This window comes from Ranitomeya variabilis, chromosome 3 (genome assembly GCF_051348905.1).
Source record: "Ranitomeya variabilis isolate aRanVar5 chromosome 3, aRanVar5.hap1, whole genome shotgun sequence".
Lineage (NCBI taxonomy): Eukaryota > Metazoa > Chordata > Amphibia > Anura > Dendrobatidae > Ranitomeya > Ranitomeya variabilis.
Window position 1 is genome coordinate 125,019,007 of NC_135234.1, and position 24,380 is coordinate 125,043,386.

The following is a 24,380-nucleotide window of genomic DNA, read 5'->3' on the forward strand; positions in this document are numbered from 1 at the left end:
GCAATGCTTCTCTGGGAAATTTTATATGCAAATTGCCTCTTCAGAGTGAAAGAGGACTTGAACTCTATAGCGCCACCTTCTCTCTGAAGAGGCAAAACGAGCTCTGACTCCACAGCCCTTGTTTGTACTGACCCTTACTATATCCCTTGTACTTTCTGTATTATTTTCTGGTGATTTATGAAATATTGTTTTCATATTGTCCTTAATATATTTTAAAAGAACCTGCTAACCTCTCAATAAGTGTGCCAAGTAGTAGTAGTGCTGCTCTACAAAATTGCCATGAAGACACACAGTACAGAGCCCAGGATCAATCAGTAATTCAGGCCTTCGAGTGCAGTGTGATTTGGGTCCTGAATATTTTGTGAACGATTCTAATTGATGGGATGCATATGTATGCGTTTTTATCTCGTTTTTATAGCGAAAAAAATGTGACGTGTGCACACAGCCGTAATGTTACAGGAAATAACTGCTAAGTAGCTACGACTGACTCCATATGCCTTGGTGACAGATGTGTTAACTTGGCTCTATTTGGAAGTCTTCTCTCTAGTTTTATGTCCGCAGAATCTTGTCTTCTTGATTAAGCAATATGGCCCCATTACTGCTCCTGCCCAGTAGTAAAGAGGCAATAATTGCAGAAATGTAAAAGCCAGTCAATTTATGTTACTGATTACTGATCCTTTTTCCTATAATCTTCTTGTTTCAGGCACATTACAATATATGGCTCCAGAGATTATTGATAAAGGCCCCAGAGGATACGGTGCTCCTGCTGATATCTGGTCTCTTGGATGTACTATTATTGAAATGGCAACAGGAAGGCCTCCATTTCATGAGCTGGGGGATCCCCAAGCTGCCATGTTTAAGGTACATAATAATAATTTTATTAATATAGCGCCAACATATTCCACAGCGCTTTACAAATTATAGAGGGGACTTGTACAGACAATAGACATTACAGCATAACAGAAATCACAGTTCAAAACAGATACCAGGAGGAATGAGGGCCCTGCTCGCAAGCTTACAAACTATGAGGAAAAGGGGAGACACGAGAGGTGGATGGTAATGTAATGTAATGGAGGTACATGTTCTATGTCAGGATTTATTTTTCAGGCTTTCTCGGTAAGGATCTTTTCACACTAGTGGTTTTTTTTTATTCCACTGGAGATCACTTTTATTTTCCTAGTTTTCTGACTTAGATTTTGGGCCAGATTCTGTTCTGAAATTCACATGAAAAAATGCTCTAGGTTATTTCTGCTAGAAAAATGTGCTCTAAATTTGACTGTTGAATTAACTGAAACAGAAAAATGCCCCATATACACAAGAGGCTTGTTTTGACCCATGTTTTGATATGGATTTTTCAGCTGGAAAAATATTGTATGCAAATGTACCCCAGAACTACAGGAAGACATAGATATAAATATGGAAATCATGATAACCATGTGAGCAGAGCTTTACATACCATACGTGATATGAATGGATTCTATGCCTAACTGCACTGATTCTTTGGCTGAACACCCTTTTATTAACTAGTATTAGACAAATCCCTTTTCTAGGATGCTGTGATGACCTTAATGTGGCTTTGGTGACCACATGGTACTTATCGGATGGGGGGTGAGGCTTACTGTGACCATTGGGAGTTAGGGGGTAGTTCTGTGGCTGCTGGGGCAGCGAGTGGTGGACGACATTTTAACACTAACTTATGGTTTTCATGAGGATCTATAGTCTCAACCTTCTCATTGGATGTGAGAACATTTCTAGTAGTTATGTATATGGGTACTAATAATAACTGTTGTTTTACAGGTGGGAATGTTTAAGATTCACCCAGAAATTCCCGAGTCCTTGTCTGCGGAGGCCAGGGCTTTTATATTACTGTGTTTCGAGCCTGACCCAGTAAAGCGTGCAACAGTAGCAGACTTACTGAGAGACTTCTTTCTGAAACAAGCAAATAAAGGAAAGAAAAGTAAAATTGCATTTAAGCCCACAGGTAAACTTCCACAAATATCAAGTGCACTGTGCTGCAGTATATTACCCCATACGACCCTCGTCATGTGCCTGGAATATAACATCTCCGTCCGCTTATGTAGAAACATCACAGGATTATAAACATCAATTTTATGTATTGATTGCAAGTGACATCAATTGTGCAACATCACAGTGACACACACACTGTATATAAACGGTGCTTTGAAAAAGTATTCATAACCCATGAACTTTCCACATTTTTCACCTTACACCCACAAACTTCGTTGTATGTTCTTGGGGTTTATGTGATATACCAACACAAAGTAGCGAGTATTTGTGAAGTGTAAAGAAAATGATACATGGTTTTCTAAATAATTTAAAAATGTAAATCTGAAAATTGTGACATACATTTGTATTCTGCCTCACTGAGTCAATACTTTGTAGGACCACTTTGCACTGCAATTACTGCTGCCAGTCTTTTGGGGTCTGTCTCACCAGCTTTGCAAATCTAGAGGTGACCTTTTTACCCAATCTTCTTTGCACGCTCGCTCTAGCTCAGTGAGATTGGATGGAAGGTGAGAACACTACATCTGATTGTTTTGGCATTGTATAGTTGGCATTGGTTCCATCTCCAGTAGCACCATGTCTAGCAGGTCTAGGATGCGCAGGTACCGAACAGAACCTGACCCTTAAGTGCAGTTGTTGCCTTATGACTGTTTGACAGAGAAGTTTGCAGAAAAGTCTTCCCTACTTCTAGGTAATTCCATCCATATTGACCTCCATTGCTGATAAAGAAAATGAACCCTGGGATTTTTATATTACACTAGCTGAAGAGCCCGGCGTTGCCTGGGCATAGTAAATATCTGTGGTTAGTTATAGCACCTCACTTCTCTTATTTTCCCATCACGCCTCTCATTTTCCCCCTCACATCTCTCATTTTCCCCCTCACTCCTCTTATTTCCCCCTCAATCCTCTCATTCCCCCCTCACTCCTCTCATTCCCCACTAACAATTGTCATTTCGACCTCACATCTGTCATTCTCCGATCACTCCACTATTTTCCCTCACTCCTCTCATTTTGCACTCACACCTTTTCATTTTCACCTCACACCCCTCATTTTCACCTCACACCTCTCATTTTCCCCTCAGTATATACATGTTTGTCATCTCCCTTATATATAGTATACACCTGTATGTCATCTCCTGTATATAGTATATACCTGTATGTCATCTCTCCTGTATATAGTATGTACTTGTATGTCATCTCTTCTGTATATACTATATACCTGTATGTCACCTCCTCCTATATGTAGTATATACCTGTATGTCATCTCCTGTATATAGTATATACCTGTATGTCATCTCCCCTGTATATAGTATATACCTGCTGTATGTCATCTCCTCCTCTATATACCGATGTGTCATCTCCTCTTTTATGTAGTATATACCTGTATGTCATCTCCTCCTGTATATAGTATATACGAGTGTCATCTCCTCCTGTATATAGTATATACCTGTGTCATCTGCTCCTATATATAGTATATACCTGTGTGTCATCTCCTCCTGTATATAGTATGTACCTGTATGTCATCTCCTCCTGTATATAGTATATACCTGTGTGTCTTCTCCTGTATATAGTATATACCTGTGTGTCATCTGCTCCTGTATATAGTATATATCTGTGTGTGTCATCTCCTGTATATAGTATATACGTGTGTCATCTCCCCTGTATGTAGTATATAACTGTGTGTCATCTCCTCCTGTATATAGTACATACGTGTGTCATCTCCCCTGTATATAGTATATACCTGTCTGTCATCTCCCCTGTATATAGTATATACCTGTGTGTCATCTCCCCTGTATATAGTATGTACCTGTATGTCATCTCCCCTGTATATAGTATATACCAGTGTGTCATCTCCTGTATATAGTATATACCAGTGTGTCATCTCCCCTGTATATAGTATATATGTGTGTCATCTCCTCCTGTATATAGTATATACCTGCATGTCATCTCCTGTGTATAGTATATACCTGTCTCATCTCCCCTGTATATAGTATATACCTGTGTGTCATCTCCTCTTGTATATAGTATATACCTGTGTGTCATCTCCTCCTGTATATAGTATATACTTGTGTGTCATCTCCTCTTGTATATAGTATATATCTGTGTCATCTCCTCCTGTATTAGACCTCGTTCACACGTTATTTGGTCAGTATTTTTACCTCAGTATTTGTAAGCTAAATTGGCAGCCTGATAAATCCCCAGCCAACAGGAAGCCCTCCCCCCTGGCAGTATATATTAGCTCACACATACACATAATAGACTGGTCATGTGACTGACAGCTGCCGTATTTCCTATATGGTACATTTGTTGCTCTTGTAGTTTGTCTGCTTATTAATCAGATTTCTATTTTTGAAGGATAATACCAGACTTGTGTGTGTTTTAGGGCGAGTTTCGTGTCAAGTTGTGTGTGTTGAGTTGCATGTGGCGACATGCAGGTAGCGACTTTTTTGAGATGAGTTTTGTGTGGCGACATGCGTGTAGCAACTTTTTGTGTGTCGAGTTGCATGTGACAGGTTAGTGTAGCAGGTTGTGTGCAGCAAGTTTTGCGCATGGTGAGTTTTGCGCGTGGTGAGTTTTATGTGTGGTGCGTTTTGAGTATGTGCAAGTTTTGTGTGAGGCAACTTTTGCATGTGTTGCAACTTTTGTGCATGTGGCAATTTTTCTGCGTGTGCAAGTTTTACGTGTGGCGAGTTTTCCATGAGGTGAGTTTTGCACGTGTGGCGAGTTTTGCGTGAGCCTAGTTTTGCATGTGGCGAGTTTTGCGCGTGGCGAGTTTTGAGCGGCGACTTTTGTGTTTCGACTTTTATGTGGCGAGGTTGGTGTATGTGTGGTGAAATGTGCGCTGAGGGTGATATGTGTTCAAGCACGTGGTAGTGTGTGGCGCATTTTGTGTGTGTTCATATCCCCGTGTGTGGTGAGTATCCCATGTCGGGGCCCCACCTTAGAAACTATACGGTATATACTCTTTGGTGCCATCGCTCTCACGCTTTAACTCCACCTTGTTCACATCTGGCAGCTGTCAATTTGCCTCCAACACTTTTCCTTTCACTTTTTCCCCATTATGTAGATAGGGGCAAAATTGTTTGGTGAATTGGAATGCGCGGGGTTAAAATTTCGCCTCACAACATAGCCTATAACGCTCTCCGGGTCCAGACGTGTGACTGTGCAAACTTTTTTGGCTGTAGCTGCGACGTTGCAGATGCCAATCCCGGACATACACACATACACACCTACACATACACATTCAGCTTTATATATTAGATTTTATTAGAAGGTTCATATACATGCACAGTAATAATGTCCCTATGTGTAACATGAATGCAGGTACAGACTGGGGCTGAAATTCAGTCCTGGCATTTGAAATCACACAGGCCCATATTGTCCCGATCCCCATAAACCAGATGGGATATACAGTATTACTAATATTACCCTGGATGGAGGAAAGGAAGATTTTCTCCAAGACCAATATTTCTAATGATACCCGTGGCTTCTGGGGTAAGTGACGGAGTCAGCAACTTTGTGCTCCATCACAACTCTTAACAGTATGGGTATCTTGAGAACACCGATTCTGTTAACAACGTAGCAGACAAGGCAGCCCATGACCAGACAGGCCCTTCTGGCATTTGCCAGAATTGCCAGATAGCCAGTCCAGCCCTGCATGTATGGTAGGTTCAACAGTAAGCAGGGGTCGGGGTAGAGTAGCTTTGTATTGTAGGTTCAGCAGTAAGCAGAGGATGGGGTACAGTAGCCAAGTATGGTAGGTTCAGCAGTAAGCAGGGGTCGGGGTACAGTAGCCATGTATGGTAGATTCAGCAGTAAGCAGTGGTCGGGGTACAGTAGCCATGTATGGTAGGTTCAGCAGTAAGCTGGGGTCTGGGTACAGAAGCTGTGTAATTGTAGGTTCAGCATTAAGCAGGAGACATTGTACAGTAGCCTTGTATGGTAGGTTCACCAATAAGCGGGGGATGGGGTACAGTAGACCAGTATGGTAGGTTCAGCAGTAAGCAGGGGTCGAGGTACAGCAGCCGTGTATGGTAGGTTCAGCCGTAAGCAGGGGACAGGGTACAGTAGCCGTGTATGGTAGGCTTAGCAGTAAGCAGGGGTCGGGGTACAGTAGCCATGTATGGTAGGTTCAGCAGTAAGCTGCGGTTGGGGTACAGTAGCCAAGTATGGTAGGTTCAGCGGTAAGCAGGGGACGGGGTACAGTAGCTTTGTGTGGTAGGTTCAGCAGTAAGCAGGGGTCGAGGTACAGCAGCCGTGTATGGTAGGTTCAGCCGTAAGCAGGGGACAGGGTACAGTAGCCGTGTATGGTAGGCTTAGCAGTAAGCAGGGGTCGGGGTACAGTAGCCATGTATGGTAGGTTCAGCAGTAAGCAGAGGATGGGGTACAGTAGCCAAGTATGGTAGGTGCAGCAGTAAGCAGGGGTCGAGGTACAGCAGCCGTGTATGGTAGGTTCAGCAGTAAGCTGCGGTTGGGGTACAGTAGCCAAGTATGGTAGGTTCAGCGGTAAGCAGGGGACGGGGTACAGTAGCTTTGTGTGGTAGGTTCAGCTGTAAGCAGGGGTCGGGGTACAGTAGCCGAGTATGGTAGGTTCAGCAGTAAGCAGGGGACGGGGTACAGTAGCCTTGTATGGTAGGTTCAGCAGTAAGCAGCAGTCGGGGTACAGTAACCTTGTATGGTAGGTTCAGCTGTAAGCAGGGGTCGGGGTACAGTAGCTGTGTATGGTAGGTTCAGCAGTAAGCAGGGGATGGGGTACAGTAGCCTTGTATGGTAGGTTCACCAATAAGCGGGGGATGGGGTACAGTAGAGCAGTATGGTAGGTTCAGCAGTAAGCAGGGGTCGAGGTACAGCAGCCGTGTATGGTAGGTTCAGCAGTAAGCAGCGGTTGGGGTACAGTAGCCGTGTATGGTAGGTTCAGCAGTAAGCAGGGGACGGGGTACAGTAGCCTTGTATGGTAGGTTTAGCTGTAAGCAGGGGACGGGGTACAGTAGCCAAGTATGGTAGGTTCAGCAGTAAGCAGGGGTTGGGGTACAGTAGCTGTGTATGGTAGGTTCAGCAGTAAGCAGGGGACGGGGTACTGTAGCCGTGTATGGTAGGTTCAGCAGTAAGCAGGGGACGGGGTACAGTAGCCTTGTATGGTAGGTTTAGCTGTAAGCAGGGGACGGGGTACAGTAGCTGTGTATGGTAGGTTCAGCAGTAAGCAGGGGTTGGGGTACAGTAGCTGTGTATGGTAGGTTCAGCAGTAAGCAGGGGTCGGGGTACTGTAGCCGTGTATGGTAGGTTCAGCAGTTAGCAGGGGAGGGGGTATAGTAGCCGTGTATGGTAGGTTCAGCGGTAAGCAGGGGACGGGGTACAGTAGCCGTGTATGGTAGGTTCAGCAGTAAGCAGGGGTCGGGGTACAGTAGCCGTGTATGGTAGGTTCAGCAGTAAGCAGGGGTCGGGGTACTGTAGCCGTGTATGGTAGGTTCAGCAGTAAGCAGGGGTCGGGGTACTGTAGCCGTGTATGGTAGGTTCAGCAGTTAGCAGGGGACGGGGTACAGTAGCTGTGTATGGTAGGTTCAGCGGTAAGCAGGGGACGGGGTACAGTAGCCTTGTATGGTAGGCTCAGCAGTAAGCGGGGATCAGGGTTCAGTAGCCTTGTATGGTAGGATCAGCAGTAAGCGGGGATCGGGGTACATCATGTTATATTTGCGCCTCTGTAGTTATCTAACATAGCGTTCACTTTCATAAAGGCTTTAATCTTGTAAAGTTATGTAAGGGTGTTGGCCCCGAGCTCTTGTTCTTGGTGACGCTTAGTTTAGGTGTGTTAAATCTCAAGTAATTAAATAGTTGGGATTACTGCGATGTAACAAAGTCTTTAGACTTTAACCTTTATCATAGTGTGATATGTTACAACATATGTCCTGTACACATACTGCTCAGCGTTTATGTGATATCACACCTACCTCATTTACCAACTTACCTGATCTCATATTGTGGCTTATTTATCGGTAATGATTATAAAGCAAAATAAGGAAGTTCTGCAAGTAAATAGAATGTGCGTCTCTTTCTGGGAAACCTCTTTTGTTACAATTATCACTTCCCATGTCAGTTAAGCAAGGACAGGAAATCATAAAATTTCCTTAAAAGAACACTAACTATAGAAAATGCACACACATACAAAAAATCATAGTATTCCTCTTCTTATCCATCCTCTCTGTGTCTAACTCAGCCACAACTGTTTGTTTTAAAAGGGATCTGTCAGCGGTTTTTTGCTACCCCATCTGAAGCCAGTATGACGAAGGGGCAGAGACCCTGACTCCAGCAATATTTCACTCACTGAGCTGCTTGCTGCAGTTTTGATAAAATCCCTGTTTTCTCTGGTGCGGATTTAGCAGTTCTCTAAATGCTGAGATCTGTGTAGCCCCACCCCCACCACTGATTGGCAGCTTTCTGCCTATGCACAGTGTACACAGAAAGTAGTCAATTAGTGGTAGGGGAAGGGTCATAAATATGGAGGACTACATGGCAGCAGGTTTATTAGATCGCTAGTGATAATCTCCTGCTGATAAGTGTTTTTGTCAAAACTACTGCAAACATCCCAGTAAATGACACATCGCTAGAACTAAGGTTTCTGCCCCTACATTATGCTGCTGTCAGATTTGGTGGCAAAAACCTGGTGACAGATTCCCTTTAAAAACATGCACAAAATCTGCAAGAATTAGGTCACATGCAGATGGCCATAATGCTGGTACATTTTAGCATTTATATTCTGGCTGTAGGTCCTGGCCTAACACTAACCTGAAAATGGACAGATGTAATAGTATTACACTGCAGGCACTATTGGCGGTAATACATACTGCCAAAATGGAAACCTGTTTAGTTTTATCATTCTAAGTTTGACACAAATGCAGAATGTGTCCTGTCTAGTGATGGGCGAGTGTGATTGAGCCTGTGGGTATAAGGATGTCCGCATGCGCCTCTTAATGAATCAGGCGCCTCTGGCTCCAGCAAGCCCCCTCATCATGATTGATGAACCTGGACCATTGTCTGTAGAGATGACTGCCCATCAGTATAGGTTACATGCTGAATAAAACACCGCGTAATATGACAGTGATAAGGCCTGTATTATGGTTGCAGATTACAATCGCAGTACGTCCCTGCCATTGCCAGTGCCCGGGGAACTGGCAGGGAGTAGCAGCAGTGAACATGGATCAGTATCGCCTGACTCAGATACCAAGCATGAATTATTCTTTGAAAAGGCTAAAAAATCGAGTTCTGAAACTCCTTCCAACAAAGCTCCTACGTCCAGTTTATTGAGGTGAGTGCACTATTGACACTGAAGGCTTAGCTTTATTTCGTATATGCAGCTTTTTTTTTTACAGTGGATGCTACTGCTCTATTCAGAGTCCTTAGGACTGGCAGTGATCGCCAAAGAAAACACTTGGCTTTCTCATTCAGTTCTATAGAAGGTGAGTGGAGCGGCAGCTTGCATGTACAACCCCTGGCAAAATTATGGAATCACCGGCCTTGGAGGATGTTCACTCAGTTGTTTAATTTTGTAGAAAAAAAGCAGATCACAGACATGGCACAAAACTAAAGTAATTTCAAATGGCAACTTTCTGGCTTAAAGAAACACTAAAAGAAATCAAGAACAGAAAATGTGGTAGTCAGTAATGGTTACGTTTTTTTTAACCAAGCATAGGGGAAACATTATGGAGTCACTCAATTCTGAGGAAAAAATTATGGAATCACTTTGTAAATTTTCATACCCAAAACTAACACCTGCGTAAAATTAGATCTGCTCGTTAGTCTGCATCTAAAAAGGAGTGATCACACCTTGGAGACCTGTTGCACTAAGTGGACTGACATGAATCATGGCTCCAACACGAGACATGTCAATTGAAACAAAGGAGAGGATTATCAAACTCTTAAATGGGATAAATCATCATGCAATGTTGCAAAAAATGTTGGTTGTTCACAGTCAGCTGTGTCTAAAATCTGGACCAAATACGAACAACATGGGAAGGTTGTTAAAGGCAAACATACTGGTAGACCAATGAAGACATCAAAGCGTCAAGACCGAAGACATCAAAGCGTCAAGACCAAAAACTTAAAGCAACATATCTCCAAAACCGTAAATGCACAACATAACAAATGAGGAACGAATGGGTGGAAACTGGAGTCAACGTCTGTGACCAAACTGTAAGAAACCACCGCCTAAAGGAAATGGGATTTACATATAGAAAAACTAAACGAAAGCCATCATTAGCACCTAAACAGAAAAAAACAAGGTTACAATGGGCTAAGGAAAAGCGATCGTGGACTGTGGATGACTGGATGAAAGTCATATTCAGTGATGAATCGCGAATTTGCATTAGGCAAGGTGATGATGCTGTAACTTTTGTTTGGTGCCGTTCCAATGAGATTTATAAAGATGACTGCCTGAAGAGAACATGCAAATTTCCACAGTCATTGATGATATGGGGCTGCATGTCAGGTAAAGGCACTGGGAGATGGCTGTCATTACATCTTCAATAAATGCACAAGTTTATGTTGATATTTTGGACACTTTTCTTATCCCATCAATTGAAAGGATGTTTGGGGATGATGAAATCATTTTTCAAGATGATAATGCATCCTGCCATAGAGCAAAAACTGTGAAAATATTCCTTGAAAAAAGACACATAAGGTCAATGTCATGGCCTGCAAATAGTCCGGATCTCGTGGCACAGTGCACCAGACGCTGTGGACCCACCTATACAGAATCAAAATACAACTGGGACCAGAGGTACGTGGGTACCCAGAGGGACAAAACAGTGAAGTAATGGCGGACTCACCGTGTTTGATGAAGACTCAATGAATGGTGAAGGGTGACATCCGGATGAGATAGCAGGGTCCGTCGGGTGAGTGTGCAAGCTGGCACACGAGCGAGCAGGGAAGGGTAACTGCAGAGTAGCGTGCGATGCGGAAGCTGCGTAGAGCCAGGGACAGCTCCGGCCGGTAGCGTCCCTGGATACGAGCGGGAAAGGAGTAGAGGAGGGAGCTCGCTGGCAAGGGCTCAGCGCGTGACGTCACTGAGCTCGTGGGAAGTACGGGGTAACGCAGAGACCAAACTACCGACGCGTTTCGAAGGAACAGCGTCCTTCTTCATCAGGGAGCCCTTGCCAGCGAGCTCCCTCCTCTACTCCTTTCCCGCTCGTATCCAGGGACGCTACCGGCCGGAGCTGTCCCTGGCTCTACGCAGCTTCCGCATCGCACGCTACTCTGCAGTTACCCTTCCCTGCTCGCTCGTGTGCCAGCTTGCACACTCACCCGACGGACCCTGCTATCTCATCCGGATGTCACCCTTCACCATTCATTGAGTCTTCATCAAACACGGTGAGTCCGCCATTACTTCACTGTTTTGTCCCTCTGGGTACCCACGTACCTCTGGTCCCAGTTGTATTTTGATTCTGTATAGGTGGGTCCACAGCGTCTGGTGCACTGTGCTGCGACACATACTCCCTTTACCCCTGCAACATCTATGATTGACACACTGTGCATTTAGCTAGCGGAGCACCTATCAGACATTTCGGTACACTTATCGGTGTATCTTTGCTGACCTAGTATCACTTTAGCGCGGATCCATACGTTTTTACTCTTACATTGTTTTATTGACAGTATTAGCCCCTTTCTGTCCTGGTTCCTGCAGCTTAGTGATTTTTGTCAGGCAGCGCTGGTGTATCTTCCTATACCATAGTCCGGATCTCAATCCAATTGAAAATCTTTGGTGGAAGTTGAAGAAAATAGTCCATGACAAGGCTCCAACCTGCAAAGCTGATCTGGCAACAGCAATCAGAGAAAGTTGGAGGCAGACTGATGAAGAGTACTGTTTGACACTCATTAAGTCCAGGCCTCAGAGACTGCAAGCTGTTATAAAAGCCAGAGGTGGTGCAACAAAATACTAGTGATGTGTTGGAGTGTTTTTTGTTTTTTTTCATGATTCCATAATTTTTTCCTCAGAATTGAGTGATTCTGTAATTTTTCCCCTATTCTTGGTTAAAACAAGTAACCATTACTGACTACCACATTTTTTGTTCTTGATTTCTTTTAGTGTTTCTTAAAGCCAGAAAGTTGCCATTTGAAATGACTTTAGTTTTGTGCCATGTCTGTGAGCTGCTTTTTTTCTACAAAATTAAACAACTGAATGAAAATCCTCCAAGGCCGGTGATTCCATAATTTTTGCCAGGGGTTGTACAAGCATCTCTCCACATGGGAGACATAGGATCCATCATTTTGGGAAATAGTACGATCCCAGAAGTAAGACCAGCAGTTATTTCCCATCGTGTGGACTGATGATGACTTGTTTTGATTGGCATACCCATTTTGACATAAAAGTAGGCAATGTTAGTTGTCCCTAAATCTTAAGTTACGGTGACAAGTCTGCTCTAAAATAATTAAAGGGAATTTGTCACCTCTAAAAATCAATTTCATCTAATCAGATATTGAGGACCTAGGGTACTGTCACACAGTGGCACTTTGGTCGCTACAACGGCACGATCCGTGACGTTCCAGCGATATAGTTACGATATCGCTGTGTCTGACACTCTACTGCGATCAGGGACCCCGCTGAGAATCGTACGTCGTAGCAGATCGTTTGAAACTTTATTTCGTCGTCTAGTGTCCCGCTGTGGCGGCATGATCGCAGCGTGTAACAAAGGTGCGCACGATATTCCCAATGTCCCGTATGACTTCTACATCGCAACTACGTCATGAAATTATCGCTCCAGCGCCGTGCATTGCAAAGTGTGACCGCAGTCTACGACGCTGGAGCGATAATCAAGCGACGCTGCAACGTCACGGATCGTGCCGTCGGAGCGATCAAAGTGCCACTGTGTGACAGTACCCCTAAGCCCTTAGAAAAGATCTTACCTGTAGTCTAGTTTTCTCAGATGATTATCCAGAAAACAATGTTTAGTTTGCAAATGTTGATTCTCGGTGCGCCCTTGGTGAGGCCAAGCTCTCAGTGCTCCTTTCCTCCCCTGATCCCTGCCGAGGACTAACACTGATTGAATTGAAAGCTCCTCTGTTTTGAGTTCAGGCAGGACTCACTCTAGACAAGCGGGCACTGTTTACCAACATAGGGTGAGCAGTAGAACGGTGCACTGAGAGCTTGGCCGGGCCAGAGGGGCATCGAGCACCAACATTTGCATAATAAAGAACGTTTTCTAGATGACCACATCTGAGAAAGCTAGACTATAGGAGGTTTAGAGGGGCTGAGTGCCTTTTTTATGACTTTTTAATTTGTTTAAATTGAGTTTTGTGGGTGACAATTAAAAATTCAGGGCTTACAGAGACTGTGATTGTCTTTAGGAACTGTATCTGATCAGCCAGGGAATGACTCATATATTAGAGGACAGATATAGGAAATAGAAGAATAATTAGAAAATGAAAATCTGCTAAATCAACACTGAATGTGCATGAAGTTCATTACAGGGAGCCAATTGTATAAATGTAATATACATTCCGCGACTACTTTATCACACAGTGTTCCAGATGACGGCTCGGTGTCTGAAGATAGAAGTTCCCCAACTTCTCCTGATGAGCGGGATTCTGGTCTGTTTCTTCTCCGAAAGGATAGTGAACGTCGTGCAATCCTCTATAAGATCCTCAAGGAAGAGCAGAATAAAGTGTCCTCAAACCTACAAGAATGTCTTATGCAGGTACAATAATTTACTGCATATACAGCCATAGAAAATGGAGAAAAGGACTTTGGAATAAAAGGGGCGCTGGGATAGGGACAGTGTATATTCTGAAATGATATAATGGGCAAGGCACCAAGTGTAGGGTCCTAAGCCATGCTTCCCCTTTCTTCTTTGGCCTCTGCCTTCATTGCCCTCTTTTCAGTACAGATACTTTACCCCCATTTAGGTTTTTAACAATTCCTTTTTGCATCTTTACTTTCACACATCTTTTCTTCATTGACTTTAGACAATATACATCTTGGTTATGATATACTACCACATCAAGTAGCGATGATATCCTCCTTAATTGTAAGGGGGCATCCCAAAGTGCTTAGAACTGGCTATACCCGTGGTCGCTCAGCAGATGGCGAACTCACCTGACTCCCCCATACACAAGAGTAGAGTTGAGCAACTATCTTTGGTTCCCTGCTTATTTGGCAAGCTATAGCACGTTCCAAATAAGCTGCAGAGGGAACCCGGATACATGGAGCGCGCCGGCTGATCACCTGTTCAGCTCTGCAGGGTATTTAAAAAAAAGTTAGAAAGTAAGTAAAATTGTAACAGCCTCATGGAGAATTAGCTGCAAAATTATACATCTAGAAATATCCATTGCACCATATTTACAGGTGGTATGCATCGTGCTCATATCTAATAGCCTACAAGGAAACGGTTTCCATGATGTTTAAATACAAGAGGAAGAAAAATGTACTTAAGAGTTACCAAAAATAACAGTAGCCTTACAGCTGAGTGGTTGGGCCCTGCTGGATGCGTAACTCTCCTCTACTCTGCAGAGCTCAGAAGACGTGCAGCTTTCAGTCACTCACATCAAACAAATTATTAATATCCTGAGGGACTTTATCCGCTCCCCGGAGCACAGAGTGATGGCTTCCACCATATCCAAACTCAAAGTGGATCTGGATTTTGACAGCACATCTATAAATCAGATCCAGCTGGTCCTGTTCGGCTTCCAGGATGCGGTGAGTAGTCAGTATCTAGACTATAGTCGCTGGGATGCTGCATGTCATGGTGAAATTGGTGCAGTCCCTTCTGTGCTTATATTTCACTGATTTACTAATTATTTTATCATATTCTGGAAAATGCCAGGATGAAAATCACATTTAGTGATAAGATGTGGCGTTTATAATGTGCTCTATGCTTACAAGTGACATATCCCATATACCCAGGTTAATAAAGTCTTGAGGAACCACCTAATCCGACCTCACTGGATGTTTGCAATGGATAATATTATTCGACGTGCAGTGCAGGCGGCGGTCACTATCCTTATTCCTGGTAAGTGGACGAGACCTCTGTTCGGTTCTCACTTCTTAAATGGACCCTGTCGTGAGACAATGTGTCTATTTCACTAAAGCCAAGTTTACGTACATCTTGATTTATATACAGGCTCGTGCCCAGGCTTAGCGTCAGTCATTTTGGCAGGGCTGCTAACTGAAGAGTCATGTCTCTACTCATTGCCTGTGCTGTAATCACACTCACTGTTCCTTCATTGACAACCCAAACAGTCATCAATCAAGGAACAGTGGGAGTGGGACGGAGAGACAAGTGGCACTATGTATGTACAGTATATATATATATAATATATTACTGTATCTATGCCCATCACCTCCGGATTACTGGGGATCTGACTGGGACCATCACAAGATCAGAGAGGCTGAATCTCCTTTAGTGTTTTCAGAACTCTTTATAGCACCATTGCCCTGTAGCAATTGGCGGGTTCCTATGATCAGACCCCCATTGACTCCAAAGACATACTGATAAGGAATATAGATTGTGAGCCCTAGTGTGAACAGTGATGATGTTGTCTGTAAAGTGATGTGGAATTAATGGTGCTATATAAGTGAATAGATTAAAAATAAATAAATAAAAATAAGCTGTGTACATGAGCAGCCCATCTGTCCCTGACGTCTGCTGAGGACGGCATGGATCCTAACATATAGGCTGTGCAGCTTTTTAAGATGCTATGCTTTGCTGTGCAATCTTCCTTATGGAGACCTATAGATTTCCATCAGTCCTTTTACTGATGACAGTAAGAAAACACATGGGAAGGACTAAATTGCTGTGATGGTCGGATGGCGGAGTTGTTGCTTTTCCATCTATTCCTATGTCCATCCTTGTGGTGCTGAGTACATGGCTTTTATCTGGTCTTCTTTGCTTGCCCTGCACAGAGCTCAGGACACACTTGGGGCCTGCATCAGAAAGTGAAGGAGTGGACAAAGAAGCAGAAGATGAAGATTACCCGCCAGTTCAGCAGAATAGCTCTGAAGAGGTTGTCATCACATCAGGGGTCAGCACGCTTAGTTCGGTGGTCTCACATGAGACACAAGGTCATCAGCTAAACCTACAGCTTGGGCAATTGAAACAAGAGACCAACAGGTAGCTAGCTCGGCATTGTTTTCATAAGATCACTGCTTCCATCCATTGTGGTTTTTATCAAACACAGGAAGTAATCTCAGCAAAAGGAAGCAGCGACATGTACTAGAACATTTCCACTGGGAATGTTTCCTTTGTGGTGGGAGGTATTTCTGATGTGGAGAAAAGAAACAAAGTGGGTTGGAAACATATCTCCCAAATGCAGAAGAATGAGGCCCTAAAGGCTACCATACACGGCAGATAAAAGTTGTCTGAACCCGACCATTTTGACAGCATCAGTTGTCCATCTCATGTGTATGCGGTCCTCCCTATTCTTCCTCCACCGATTATTGGGGGAAAGAAGGATTTGACCAATGAAATTTCAGTGGTTCATTGTTTTGTTTCGCTTCCTGAAGAGTCTGGCAGTGGCTCTCTCTCGTAGTGAACACAGAAGGCAGGAGAGATAGTTGTTGGTGACAGCTATGTAGTGTGTATGGGGCCTTTAGCATCCTAAAGGGACTGTCCACGCTTGTCACGAAAGTCTACGGTCACTGTATGTGACTGCAGACTGCTGAATCGTGACCGCATGCAGGTGGACACCTCCACAATTCTCAGTGTGAGTGAGGTTATGAGCGAGTGAGCTTAGCCTTTATAGAAGTGAGGACTGCACATTGTACAGCATGTGGTATGTTTTCATACAGCAGGTTTTTCCTCGGTGGCCTCATTTTTCGTTTGGTGTGTTTTATTATAGATTATTGGAGGAGCTCGTTCTAAAGGAAAAGGAATATCAGTTTCTTTTAAAACAATGCCTGGAACAAAGAAGCCACGACTTACACCTCCTGCAGATCAAGTCTAGCATGGGTAAATATTCCTACACCTACTTGCTGTGGTGAAACTTGAAGCTTGTGGGCACCAATGCAAAATCTCCAACAGGGCCCTCAACTATCACAGGTCTTTAATAGTAATGGTCTTTTTCTATGAGCAAAGGGTCCTTTTGAGCCTCCCTAGTTTCCAGGGCCTGGGTTCGATTGCAACACCTGCACCTCTTATAGTTATACCCCTGCCTAACTGCCTCATTTCTTGATTTCTGGCCATAGATTTTTTGGAAGAACTGTTAATATAGATTATCGTAGTTCCATTTCTTTGTTGCCTTTTCAGATGTTCCCAGATCTGCATCCTATGTGTCGATAGGCATTAATAGAGACCAGGAGCTGATGGACTGGCTGAGACAGCAGGGCGCTGCAGAAGAGGTTGTGGAGCAGGTACTGGCTCCACCTTATCACACATTATTCCTGACACCCTTTTTAATGTCTGACTTATTTCATACCTATTTACTTACCAGTTTGTTGGGGAAGATTATACCCTTCAAGACGTTCTGCATGAAGTCACTAAAGAAGATCTGCAAAACCTAAAACTCCGGTATGAAACGCAGTAGTATGTAGGAAGAAACCATGACAATTGGTGTAAAGATGGCAGCTCAAAATGTGGATTGTGTGCTTCACATGTAAAGGGATGGGGGCGGTAAGGGGAGATCCTCGTTGTTATCCACACCTGGCCAGCGGATCATATAAAAAAGTAATCTGCACTCAATACCTCCTTTAATTTCTCAGGACAAAAATAGTTGGACAATGAGGCATTCTCACAATCCACTCTTTTGGAGAGTACATATCAAAAGTTTACAAATCAAGTGGGGCCAAAAAGAAAGCAATGATAAAAGCAAAAGATAAATACCATTTATAGAGGACCTGTGACTTACTACAAATGTGTAGTTTTTTTTACTTGATGTAAGTGCTGTTGTTCTCCTGAATCTGACATTCCTGCGCATTTCGGTTCCTCAGATATAGCCCCTGCTTCACTGTATGCAAATATAGACTTGTTATCCAACTAGGTGTGTTCCTCAAGAAGAAGAGTTAAATGAGTATTCCCGTCTCCAAGATCCTATCCCAATATGTAGTAGGTGTAATAATAATATTCGCAAATACCTCCTATTAGAAATGTAGTATAGTTCTTCTGATTCCCTATGTCTTTCCTCATGTGCAGGCATTGCAGGACCTTAGGTATCCATGGTTACAACCACTAGCAACTAGCTAACTGTCACTTTATGAGTGGTTATAACCATGGATACCTAAGGTCCTGCAATGCCTGCAGATGAGGAAAGAGACACAATGAATCAGAAAAACTATACTACATTTCTAATTGGAGGTATTTGCTAATAATATTATTATTACTACACTTACTACATACTGGGATAGGATCTCTAAGGACCAATATTATTTAACTGAAAATGCTAGATTTAAAAACAGGGAAGAAAAGGTCATATTTCCGGAAAAGATAGGTACAGAAACAAACAAAAATTACCAGATCGAGAAAAACAGCAGCATTTTCACCAGGAAAAAAAATTATGGCAAGTGACAAGTCTTTTATCTAATACATATTCATTTTACTATGGATGTTAATGTTACTTGAGATTTTGGGATGATGATAGATTGTAGTAATATACTCTCTGTCTTTTTCTATATCCCAGGGGTGGACCTCTCTGCAGGATCTGGAACGCAATCTCCAAACACCGGAAGCCTAAGAAAGTTCTTGGTGTGGATAATTGACAGTATAAATATTTCTGACCTGTAGAAAAACAGAGTGTAAAGTGTAACATATAGAAAAAACATTCCTACTCCTAAATTATTTATCTTTTGTATATGGCTGTATAGGCATTACCTCCTAGGTGTATGTTATTTCTTCTTTGTAGAGGTTTTAAGACTGGTGGACTGTAACTAGTGAGCAGGGTTGAGTATTTCTTCTCTTAGAGTCTGATTGTTGCTGAATCAGATATATTGCAGTAATGTAGCAAGTGAAGAGCATCAGGGGTCAATGTAAAATACACAGAGTGTATGAGTGTGCACACGCTAATGACATGAAACTCTCACCAGGTGTTTGCAACAACCACATGCAGTCCACACAGGCAAAGAAATAAAACCATAGATGTCCATAAATTAAGTTATATGTAATAATGATAAGTGATAAAGGAAATAAGAATTGAATGCATGAAGAAAGAGAGGTGCAAAAAGCCATGGAAAATCATAACACCTGCTAAAACCTTTCAGTAACTAGAAAGCACGCCTGCTGCTTAGTGAAAAATATCAGTTGGTTCAACTGATGGCTTATAAAAAGGTGTCTCATTACCAAGATGCCACCCAAGAAACATTTCATAATGGATAAAACCAGTGAGCTGTCTCAAGACCTTTGCAACCTTATCATTGTAAAACATACTTATGACATTGGGACAGCGGGTGACTAAGTCCGCTAGCCGGAACCGCATGGACCAGGGATCGTCCTGCCTAACGCCCGCTCTCCTGTTAACGTGGGCACAACACTACTCAGACAACACAGGGTGAGGGTAAAACAGTGTGGCAATACTTTATTGAACCACAAAACAGGCAGATAACACATAGAACAGTCACCGCAAAATTCCCCAAGATGGTGCACATTACAGAGTCTCACTCTTTCACTGACCCGCCGAGATAATGGCAGAAGTCATGTCAGAGGTCCCAGGGTTGGCTACCCCACCTGTGATACACACACAGAGAGGAAGTGACAACAAGCATAGGGAGATGACAGTCCATACAGTCCATACTAGGTCCAAAGCCAATTGACACAAGAGTCACCATCTGGCTTATCTGAACAACTCCATGGACCCAGGCGACCAGCGGGTCCCAATCCTGGCTTTCTCCAAATGTATCCATGGTTCAGCGATGGTCAATGGTGCAGATCTGTATCCTTCCAACCGGAGCCGAAAGCCTCTAGGTTGTATCCTATAGAATGATAGATCCGTGTCCCTTGTGATGGAGCCATGGTGAATTGGCTGCTGTCCTATCTCTTGTTTGTTGGGATTTTTGTAGAATGTCCGCTGTGTCGCTCTCTCCCAGTCTCTCTGTCTCTGAGTCTCTATTTTTTTTTAATCAAGTACTTTTTATTAAAGCATATATCAAAAATGTAATAGTCTGACACAAACTTCAGACAGATACCAAAATGACAAAGCAGATTGATACATTTTCAATTAACATGAACTAGCCTCTTTACCCAATTTCCCCCCCCCCCTCTCCCTTTCCCCCCCCTCTCCCTTTCCCCCCCCCCTCTCCCTTTCCCCCCCAAATCCCATCCCAATATCCTTTATTATCAAACTGGTACATCTCCTCTTGATAAATTTACATACCGCGTTAAAAAAAGCTCAGCCGCAAAAGTACAATTTCTGCAGAGGTAATTAACCGACTCCCAACCTACTCTGCAACAGCTCAACAGATGCCACACCCAGACAATCCATCCATCCACCCCACACATTTTCAAATTTTGTATGTTGACCTCTCTTAATGTAAATATTCCTTTCCATGAGGACAATAAAGTTTATTTTATTCACAAACTCTTTTTTGACTGGTGGTTTTTCATGTAACTAATGCATCGCACTAAGCTTCCTCGCAGCATATAGCAATTTTGCAATAGCCAGTTTCCCACATTCATCCGTAGCAATATCATCCATACATCCTAAGAGGCAAGTCAGCGGGTTACGCACAATATTTACCCCCATCACTTCTTGAATCCGATTGAGCACTTTCACCCAAAAGGGCTGAAGGCGAGAACACGACCACATCGTGTGTAGAAGGTCGGCATGCTCCTCAGAACACCTTGGACATTTTTAGTCTCCTCTCAGACCTGCCTTCATCATCCATGACAGGGTCCTGTACACTCTATAGACTAAATATAGCTGTGACACCCTTTTAGCCTCACTTAAAGAAACCTTGGGAATATATTGTAATATGGACTCCCACTGAGACTCCGATAAAGGACCCAGGTCTGCCATCCATTTTTCCCTCAACATTAACGGATGTCTCAGTAAAAAAAAGAGTCCAACAGGCCCCTGTACATCAAAGTGATGAACCCCCTCGAATTCCTCCGAGGTCCTATGAGATTCAACAAACTATCTGACTGCAGAACCACACGTGACACTTTGAGTTGTTTATTTAGGGCATGTCTCATATGCTGACATTGAGACGCTATATAATATATCCAGGGGTTAGGGACCAAACCACCCTCGTCCTTTGATCTCTGCAGATGCTCTAATTTGATGCGTGCCCTTCCACCTTTCCAAATCAGATCCCTAAATAGAGTATTCTATAAAATTCGCTCTGTGCCAACCATACTGGAGCATTATGCAGTATATAGAGGAGCTGAGGCATAAGTCTGTGAGACTCTTTATACAGAGGCATGTAACCTATTTTTAGATATACCCAGTGTCCCACCCTCACAAATGAGGAGAAAAATTGTGATGACCAAGTGGCCTTGTTTGATTATGTAATCTATTTGCATAGATTCTCCTCCTGTTTTAAAAATCAACAAACTATCTGGGCTAGACCATGTATAATTAGCATATCAGTAGCCCTCACTATTCATCAAGGATAAGAGCACACTATGTTATATCAAATATCAGCTTACAAGTCAATATTCCAGGCTAAGGCCATGTGCACACGTTAAGGATTTTTTGCGTTTTTTTCGCGTTTTTTCGCTATAAAAACGTGATAAAAACGCGAAAAAAACGCTTACATATGCCTCCTATTATTTACAGGGTATTCCGCATTTTTTGTGCAAATGTTGCGATTTTTTCCGTGAAAAAATCGCATCGCGGAAAAAAAAGCAACATGTTCATTAAAAATGCGGAATTGCGGGGATTCCGCACACCTAGGAGTGCATTGATCTGCTTACTTCCCGCACGGGGCTGTGCACACCATGCGGGAAGTAAGCAGATTATGTGTGGCTGGTACCCAGGGTGGAGGAGAGGAGACTCTCCTCCACGGACTGGGCACCATATAATTGGTCAAAAAAAAGAATTAAAATAAAAAATAGTCCTATACTCACCGTCTGATGGCCCCCGAAGTGTTCCCGCCTCTCCGGTGCATGCTGTCTCTTCGGTTCCTATAGATGGTGTGGTTCAGGACCTGTGATGACGTCACAGTCTTGTGATTGGTCGGGTGACCGCTCATGTGACTCACGCGACCAATCACAAGCCGCGACGTCATCACAGGTCCTGAACCACACCGGCATCTATAGGAACGGACGCCGCTGAGGAGATCGTCTGGGTGAGTATAACCATTTTTTATTTTTTTTATTAGTTTTAAACATTCTATCTTTTACTATAGATGCTGCATAAGCAGCATCTATAGTAACAAGTTGGTCACACTTGTCAAACAGTATGTTTGACAAGTGTGACCAACTTGTCAGTCAGTTTTCCAAGCGATGCTACAGATCGCTTGGAAAACTTTAGCATTCTGCAAGCTAATTACGCTTGCAGAATGCTAAAAAAAACTGAGAAAAAAACGCGAAAAAAAAATGCGGATTTCTTGCAGAAAATTTCCGGTTTTCTTCAGGAAATTTCTGCAAGAAATCCGGACGTGTGCACATACCCTTACACAAACAAAAGTCTGTTTTCTTGACAGATAAAAAGTCAATTCTTCTTGGTTTGCTAAACATAGTCGTTTGGGTAATTAAGATATAATCTGGTTTCTTCACATTGGTTATAGAAGAATTTCTAAACTACTGAAGGTTCCAGTGAGCACTGTTGGGGCCATAATCAGGAAGTGGAAAGGACATAATTTCATCATAAAAAAAGCCACGACCAAAGGACCACCTGTGGAGAGCTACATAAAGTCCTGGAATCAGCAGGTACAATTGTTACAAAGAAAATAATAAGCAGTGCATTCAACTTCTATGGCCTGTATGCACGCTCACCACACAAGACTCCAATGCTGAACAAAAAGCATGTTAAAATTTGTTCAACCGCATTTAGACAAGCCTGTGAAATACTGGGAGATTAAGAATATAGTCTGTTTTTCTTTTTTGGACCTTTGATCCCCGTTGGTGCCCTCACTACTGGTTATGATTGTGACTTCCCATTTTATTGGAATCTATATCATCTCACGAGGGTTGTTTATTCATTAATATTTTTTCACCATTTTTACTTATTTGTATATGGGGTATTTTTAATGCATACCGATAATGTTTTATAGTTTTAATAGAGGGACATTTTCTGGCATATAACAGTTTACACCCTATTATTCTATTACGTGTTAATAGAGAATATAGTCTGGTCAGATGAGACCATGCTAATAGTGACATTTGGAGGTGGGAACATGATGGTGTGGAGCTGTTTTCCAGCATATGGCACTGGAGACCTCATATGATTGAAGGAAGGATGAATGGACAAATATACCTAGACATTTTTAAGACATTTCAGCAAGACAATGATCCAAAACACACAGCCAAGGAAACTCTCAATTGGTTTCAGAGAAAGAAAAAACTGCTATTATTGCCAGCCCAATCACCGGCCCTGAATCCAATACAAAGAACTAAAGCTCAGAAATCATAGAAGGAGCCCACGGAACCTTCTGGATTTGTGTGGAAGAATGGGACAAAATCACATCTGAGTATTGCATGTGCCTAGTTTCTTTTAGAAGTTTTCATCACCAATAAAGGCTCTTGCACGATGTATAAATTAAATTTCAGTAAGTGGGTTCAATACTTTTTTATCTATGGTTTGATTTCTGTGCCCGTGTGCATTTGGTGGGTTGTTACTGACAATTGGTGAGAATTTCATGTCAGCAGCACTGTTGAAGTATATTTACTTTACTTAGAGAATTTGTGACGTGTTCAAAATGTATTTCACCCGATTGTGTGTGTGTGTGTGTATATATATATATATATATATATATATATATATATATATATATATATATATATATATATATATATATATATACGGTATATATATATATATATATATATATATATAGTATATATATAGTATATATATATATATGGTGTATATATATATATATATATATATGGTATATATATATATATATATATATATATATATATATGGTATATATATATATATATATATGGTGTGTATATATATATATATATATGGTGTGTGTATATATATATATATATATATATATATATATATATATATATATATATATATATATATATATGTATATATAGCAAATATTTGTGCTGTGTAAAGGAAATTATATATGGCTAATTATTATAAAATTATAAACCTGAAAATAGTGATGTGCGTTTGTATTCAGCCCTCTGTTGTCGGGAAACCCCTATATAAAATCCTGAGTGACCAATTGCCTCCAGAAGTCACGTAATCAGTAGAGTCCACCTGTGTGAAATTTATTGTCAAGTTCACTACAGCTGTTCTGTGAAGGGCTAAGAGGTTTGTCT

The 24,380-nt window shown here is 42.4% G+C and overlaps 1 protein-coding gene across 2 annotated transcripts in view; it reads left to right on the forward strand.

Annotated features, from left to right (window-relative positions):
* Positions 1-24,380, forward strand: part of MAP3K15 (mitogen-activated protein kinase kinase kinase 15) — a 233,833-nt gene that overhangs the window by 207,530 nt on the left and 1,923 nt on the right. Inside the window, exons 19-29 of one of the 2 annotated variants that reach the window (XM_077294642.1) lie at positions 704-861; positions 1,798-1,981; positions 9,145-9,325; positions 13,535-13,709; positions 14,522-14,707; positions 14,915-15,020; positions 15,914-16,121; positions 16,849-16,958; positions 17,256-17,359; positions 17,440-17,516; positions 18,622-18,686. In XM_077294642.1, coding sequence (XP_077150757.1) covers positions 704-861; positions 1,798-1,981; positions 9,145-9,325; positions 13,535-13,709; positions 14,522-14,707; positions 14,915-15,020; positions 15,914-16,121; positions 16,849-16,958; positions 17,256-17,359; positions 17,440-17,516; positions 18,622-18,686 — 1,554 coding nt within the window. Of the gene's footprint in view, positions 1-703; positions 862-1,797; positions 1,982-9,144; positions 9,326-13,534; positions 13,710-14,521; positions 14,708-14,914; positions 15,021-15,913; positions 16,122-16,848; positions 16,959-17,255; positions 17,360-17,439; positions 17,517-18,621; positions 20,515-24,380 lie in introns of those variants that run through there. The other variant, XM_077294643.1, reaches the window with a different exon arrangement.